The sequence below is a fragment of the Myotis davidii genome, unplaced genomic scaffold (assembly GCF_000327345.1).
Source record: "Myotis davidii unplaced genomic scaffold, ASM32734v1 scaffold148, whole genome shotgun sequence".
NCBI classification, from domain to species: Eukaryota; Metazoa; Chordata; class Mammalia; order Chiroptera; family Vespertilionidae; genus Myotis; species Myotis davidii.
In genome coordinates this window covers 3,617,991-3,625,257 of record NW_006299479.1, presented here as the reverse complement: position 1 = coordinate 3,625,257, position 7,267 = coordinate 3,617,991, and the positions used below count along the sequence as shown (strand labels likewise).

The 7,267-nt window shown below is 36.0% G+C and overlaps 1 protein-coding gene across 1 annotated transcript in view; it reads left to right on the top strand.

The window, feature by feature from the left end:
* CHEK1 (checkpoint kinase 1) overlaps positions 1–7,267 on the top strand; it is a 12,332-nt gene that overhangs the window by 2,763 nt on the left and 2,302 nt on the right. Inside the window, exons 3-9 of the mRNA XM_006775102.2 lie at positions 3–14; positions 1,786–1,974; positions 2,393–2,497; positions 4,294–4,389; positions 5,014–5,122; positions 5,309–5,486; positions 5,744–5,875. Coding sequence (XP_006775165.1) covers positions 3–14; positions 1,786–1,974; positions 2,393–2,497; positions 4,294–4,389; positions 5,014–5,122; positions 5,309–5,486; positions 5,744–5,875 — 821 coding nt within the window. The remainder of the gene's footprint in view (positions 1–2; positions 15–1,785; positions 1,975–2,392; positions 2,498–4,293; positions 4,390–5,013; positions 5,123–5,308; positions 5,487–5,743; positions 5,876–7,267) is intronic.

Genomic DNA, 7,267 nt, shown 5'->3' with positions numbered 1-7,267 from the left:
ATTGGATGAAAGGGGTAAGTTTAGCATTTTGTGATTGCTACCTAAATTATTTTAATGCCAGCCATACAAGGCTGTTTGAAGGCTTGTGCATTATTGAAATTTCAGGGAATAACAAAACAAAATCCAAGGATATACAGAGGTCATCCATTAGTATTTTCAGTGATTACTACTTAAAAACAACTTGGGACTCAATGTCATTGGTTTATTAAGATTGTCATATATAGATATTAACAGGTAATTACACTAGCTACCTTCCAACTCAAATCCAGGTAAACATCATCAATGGATTACATGCTATCTTGTAGATGTAATTGATTTTTAAATAATTATTCCTCTATTTGGGGACAGTTGTTTTTGTACCTTTTAAAACAAATAAAACAGTGATGACTGTTCTATAAATTTGTGCACAAACCCAATATAAAAATTGGGTCGTATAATGAATATTTTTTATGACACTTGCCTTTTTTTTTTTACTTATACCCAATTCTGTATCAGTACCGATAGCTATACCTTTATTTAAAAACAATTACTTATATACTTTTGTTGTGTACGTGTATTATAAGATTTAGTCATTTCTTTATTAATGGACATTTAAGTTATTTACAAATAAAATGAATATCCTTTAAGTTTGTGTGTTTGAGGAAGTATTTCTGTGCATGTAGTCCTAGAAATAGAAATTACTAGTTCAAAGAGTGTGTGAATATTTCAGATTTTAACATCTTTTGCCAGATTGTCCTCTAAAGGTTGAAAATAGGTAATCTTCCCTAATTCCTAAGACTAGATTTGATTCCTTTGCTATAAGATTTTGTAATGTCCTATATTTTCATAACCGTTGCAACAGTTGTCTGTTATTAGCCTTCTCCAGTAATTTATCTAACTACATTGGCTAGCACAGTGCCATTTTGTTACAGTAGGCATTCACCAAGTGTAAGTTAAATTGAATTTTACCTGCAGTTTATATGTGTGGAAGATGGGAAGTTAGAGTAGAAATTTGCTTTTCTGGTTTGTTTTTTTTTTAGAGTTCCTCCCCCTTCTCTAAACGTAGCCACTTTGACAAGTAGTTCTGGTGGTTTGTGGATCTTTAGTCTTGCTGTGTCTTTACATGGAAATTTTCTACCAGCCGACAGGCTTTGCCTGCTGCTGGGAAAGTTGTACCTAATACATTATTGATGTCTCCTCCTGCCTGCTGCACAGCCCAATAAAGGGCCAGGCTCTGCTTTAAGCCTAAGTCTCCAGTACCCTTTCCAGAAGGGCAGGCCCTTCTGACTTCAGTATCTTTCTTTAACCTGTTTGTGTATCGATATTTCTCTTTTTTTAAAAAATATATTTCTCTTGAATGAGCAGAAGCGATGAGTTCTTTCACTGATTTTTGCTGGATGATGATGTCTTTATTTCTTCTTCTTTATTTTTTTAAAAATATATTTTATTGATTTTTTTACAGAGGAAGGGAGAGGGATAGAGAGTCAGAAACATCGATGAGAGAGAAACATCGATCAGCTGCCCCCCCGCACACTCCCTACTGAGGATGTGCCCGCAACCAAGGCACACGCCCCTGACTGGAATCGACCCCGGGACCCCTGAGTCCGCAGGCCGACGCTCTATCCACTGAGCCAAACCGGCTAGGGCTATTTCTTCTTTTTAAAAATGTCTTTGTTGCCTCGTTTTAAGGTAGAGAAGTTCTACAAACCTTGGGTGACACCAGTGATTTTCCACTAAAGCTTTATTGAAGTTTATCTACTTACAAAACATTTTTATCCAGTGCCATCTCTTTTTCCTTTGGTTTAGATAACCTCAAAATCTCTGACTTCGGCCTGGCAACAGTGTTTCGGCATAATAATCGTGAGCGTTTATTGAACAAGATGTGTGGCACTTTACCTTATGTTGCTCCAGAACTTCTAAAGAGAAAAGAATTTCATGCAGAACCAGTTGACGTTTGGTCCTGTGGAATAGTACTTACTGCAATGTTGGCCGGGGGTAAGAGTTGTTTAATCATGATAAAACTTATCTCCCGTGGAAAGACAGATTTGTTATTCCAAAATCAATGAAATAAGCCAAGGGCATCCATATTTATATGACAGGATTGTAATAGTAAATTATTTATAATTAAGTTGGAACTTTTCATCCCAAAGGTTTTTAAAAATGAGGTATGTATAGGCTATTAAACGAAATGCAACAGTAGCTTTTAAGATTCATGCGAATACTTTTGGAAAGAGTAGGGCAGGAAGTGGTTCGGCTCATCGATCTTTGAGTGCTTCTGAAATTTTTGTGAGCTGGTATTCTTAGTTTGAAAACGATTGACGTAACTAGGAGGAAATGGATTTGTATTGTTATTTTCCCTGGAATCTTTACTGCATAATGATATGAACACTCAGGAAACTTGTTTCTTTTTTAGAATTGCCATGGGACCAGCCCAGTGACAGTTGTCAGGAATATTCTGATTGGAAAGAAAAGAAAACATACCTCAACCCTTGGAAAAAAATCGATTCTGCTCCCCTAGGTAACTGATTGAAAGTACTGATTTCTTGGATAATGAAGTGTCGTGCTGTTTGATTATTTTTTCTTACATTTTCTTTTTAGCTTTTACGTTATCATATAAGTAATCTATAATTCTTGTAAATAAATATAAAAATGATAAAAAAAATTTAAAAATTGATTTCAGAGAGAGAAACATCAATGATGAGGGAGAATCATTGATCGACTGCCTCCTGCAAGCCCTACACTGGGGATCGAGTTGCAACCTGGGCATGGTTCCCTGACCTCCTGCTTCATAGGTCAACACTCAACCACTGAGCCACGCTGGCCAGGCAATAAAAAATTTTTAAAAACCAGTCCTATAATCCCTGAGAAATAGCTTATTTTAATATTTTGCTATATGCTTCTATACTTTGTTGCAAAATATATGTATTTATGTGTGTTTTTACTAAAAATGAGATTACACAATATTTTGTAATCTTTCTTTTTGTGTGTGTTAATGCTTTGTGAACTTTTCCTATGATTGTAATTTTAGGCCTACGTCATTGTTTATAAAGACTCTGAAGGTGTTCTACCATATGGACATTCCTTATTATACTCATCCGGTTCACTTTTTTAGAGATCTAGATTTTTTTCTAATTTCTTCCTGATATGAAAGAGAGATAATGATCATCCATAGAACTAAATCTTTGCACATACCTTTAACTTATTTTATTAAAATAAAACCCCAGAAGTGGAATTGCAGGGTGAAGGACATTTGTAGTTTTTAATTATTCTAGTTTCCTTTGCCAAGTTGTTTTTCAGAAAGTTCATATATTTCATTACAATGTCATTAATTTACCTTAAAAAATAATTACTTTAATAGGCCTAAAAAAATATATTCAGTGTTTTTTGTTTTTTAAATTTAGTACCAATGAGATTGTATATCTTCAATGTATTTATTAGTTTTTTAAACGTATTAATGTCATTAGATCTTTGCATTTATTTTTTATTGAATTTATTGGAGTGACATTCGTTAATAAAATTATATAGGTTTTAGATATACAATTCTGTAATACATCATCTGTGTATTGTCTTGTGTGTTTACCATCCCAAGTTAAGTCTCTTTCCATCACCATTTACTTACCCTCTCCTACCTTACAATCTGGGCATTTGTTACAAATACTTTTCACAATTTGTCATGTGCTTTTATTTTATTTATGCCATTTTGACATGCAATAAGTTGTGTATTTTTACTTATTTAAATCTATTATCTTGTCCTTTGTGGTTCCTGGTGATATTGTCATGTTCGGAAAGGTCTTTTCTATTCTAATGTTAGAAAAAAATTCCCCATTACCTGTGTTTTTTTTATTATTTAAACCTTTTGTCCATTAGAAAATTATTTTTGTGGTTGGAGATATATGAATTTGTTATCAAGGTAATTAGGATGCTGGAAAGTAAATTTTTAAAATAAAGCTGTGAATGAGTACTTAACATGACATTGGAACAAGTTTGGTATTGCAAATGGATAAGTTGTATCTTTTTGTTAATGTTGTCAGCTGGGGAGGAGCAGTTCTACCTGGTGGTTATGCTACTATCTGCAAATAATTGAAAATCAGACCTGGGCAGACTATTCTAAGAGATAGACAGTAGCGAAGAACAACTGCATGAAATTAAAGCAAGAATTTAGTAGCTTTAATAATTTATTCGTTCTATTCCCCAGAAATGATATTTGGACATAAGGAGAACAAGAGAGAGATGTGTTCCATACCACAAGCTATAGGCTTTTCTAATCTGCATGACTCTTTTGTAAATGTCTGTCTTAATGTTTTTTATTTTCAGCTCTGCTGCATAAAATCCTAGTTGAGAATCCATCGGTAAGGATTACCATCCCAGACATCAAAAAAGATAGATGGTACAACAAACTACTCAAGAAAGGTAGTATCCTTAAAATACAAGTATTTTTATTCTGTGAAATTAGGAATTTGACAAAGAGTGCAGACATTTTGAAATAATCATTGTGGAGAAAGGGAGAGGAAACTGTGGAGAGAAACACAGGACTGACTGTCAGTTGTGGATCAGCTGAGGATAGTAACCGTGAATTGATAGTGGCATCATTTTCTGTTTAACGAGTGCTCTTGTTACAGCGTCTCCAGTGGAGCAAGGAATGTTGGATAGAGCAAATTCATAATGTTCATTGCCATGATCATAGATTGTTTTTTTTATTTTTTAAAGTTTTCATTCTTTAGCTAGGTTTCTCTGCCCTCATAGAACATTTTTCTATTACCATAAAGGGTACCAATAAAATTACGGCCTTGTACTCCACCCGTGGAACACACTTACTGATCAGTATTTGTATAATTTGTCAAGTGAAGCCTAGTCAGTTCAAAACGACCACATTTCTCATAAAATCGCGTAGAAGGAGCCACTATTTGTTGGATAAGTATTTTGGTGTTAAATGAATTCAGATGTAGTTTCACTTCTTCAGATTGCCAGTTATATTAATTAAAAAGTATTGGCGTAGAAGACTTTGAAAGCATTTGTATTTATTTTATTTTTTAGGAGCAAAGAGGCCCCGAGTCACTTCGGGTGGTGTATCAGAGTCTCCTGGTGGATTCTCTAAACACATTCAATCCAATTTGGATTTCTCTCTAGTAAACAGTGCTTCCAGGTAAGGTTAATTCATCAACATCAAGTGCCTGTGGAAGGTGATATCCCCCATGTAAAGCCATATTTATATGTATTTTCTGTTAATAGAGATTACCACTTTTATTGGTGTGAGAATTGTAATGTGATACTAAAAAGCCTGAAAAATTTTATTTAAAGTTATATATTTCCCCATATCTTAATGTCTTAGTGAAGAAAATGTGAAGTACTCCAGTTCCCAGCCAGAACCACGGACAGGTCTGTCCTTATGGGACACCAGCCCGTTATACATTGATAAACTGGTACAAGGGATCAGTTTCTCCCAGCCCACGTGTCCGGACCATATGCTTCTGAATAGTCAGTTACTTGGCACCCCGGGATCCTCACAGGTAAGAGAAGTTAGTGTGTAAGGTGAATAATGGAAGCCGTGTGTTTTTTATTGTCTTAAAGTCTCTCTTTTAAATGTATAAATCTTAAAGTATTAACACTTTATATCGATTTTTTTCTGACAAGGAAGAAATAATTAGAAGAGACCTTTATGTATAAGAACCTTAAATCACAGAAAAAAGAATTTTAAGACTAAATAGCTATATGTCTTCTTTTGGTGATAACAGATTTATTCTGCTTTCCTTTATTTGGCATGTAGAACCCCTGGCAGCGATTGGTCAAAAGAATGACACGGTTTTTTACCAAATTGGATGCGGACAAATCTTACCAATGCCTAAAAGAGACTTGTGAGAAACTGGGCTATCAATGGAAGAAGAGTTGTATGAATCAGGTATATTTCATTCATTCTTCATGATATCTTTTCCTGAAGAAAAATTTAAATATTTGACTAAAAAACTATCATCAGTATATTTTTAAAATATAGAGTAATTAGTTTGAAAAAGAAACAATGGAAATTGAAGGAATTTAAGTAAAATGTTCTTTAACTTAAATATTTTTTTAAAGACTTCTCTAAGTTATTAAAGACATTGAGAGTCAAGTAATTATTTTCTCAAAATCGATCCATACTTAAATTGTAGAAGTAACAATCAACTTCCTTCTATGAAAGATGAATACATTAACAATCCCACACTTTCTCCATGTCCTCTGCTCCCATCTACCAGTTTTTGTTTATATCACTACTAGAGGCCTGGTGCATAGGATTTGTGCCCTGGTCGGGGGCATGGCCTGTGGGGATTGGCCCACTGTGGGAGCGCTGCTCATCCCGATCAGCCGAGTGGCTATGGACCCGCCCTCCGAGGTCTGCTCTCTGGTCTGGCATCTTCCGTGGAGCCAGAGCACTCGCCTCTCCAGGGGACCCATTGGGGCCAGGCCCAGGGACAAGAGCACTGAGAGGCAGCAGAGTAGGCCTCAGTCCCGTGGCGTCCATGAACCCACCTTCCAGCCTCCAGGGTCAGGTCTGCGAGCCCCTTGCTGGCATTCGGAAGAGGTGGCAGGGAACAAGGAGGAAGAGGAGGAGGAGCCTGGGGTGAGGAATTGACAATCGCAGCCCGGGTTCCTGCCCATTGGCTCCAGGTTCACAGCGGGAGCTGCTGCTCATCCTGGTCAGCCCAGCGATGTTCCCACTGTGGTAGCGCACTGACCACCAGGTGTAGCTCCTGCATTGAGTGTCTGCCCCCAGGTAGTCATTGCGCATCGTAGCGACTGGTCGACCAGTCATACTGCCATTCGGTTGCTGGGCTTTTATTATATAGGATAGCATATTTGGAACATTGACATTCTATTATCTTAAGCTTTTCAAAACTCTTAGTATTGTGACAAACCAATAGGGGAATATTTCCTAGTATTAAAAGAGACTAAAGGGGCCTGATAAATAATGCAATCACTAGGTCATGGATTTAAAGGAAAAAAGCTATAGCAGATGTTCTTGGATCAATTGGGGAAATTTGAATATGGGTTTTATATTAGCTAATGTTTTTGTACCAGTGTCAGATTTCTTGGGTATGATCATAAAATTGTAATTTGTCAGAGGATGTCTTGGGTTGTAGGAGAAATATGGTGAAGTTTATACTGTTCATAACTTAGTTTAAAAAGAAACAACCAACCACATAAAAAAATGCTATACCACATACTTATCTAGGTTGGTAAGGCCAATGAAGGGTATGGCTTTATTTATTATACGGTTCCTTCAGTTCTTCTGCAGATACATGAGCTTTAAAAATTA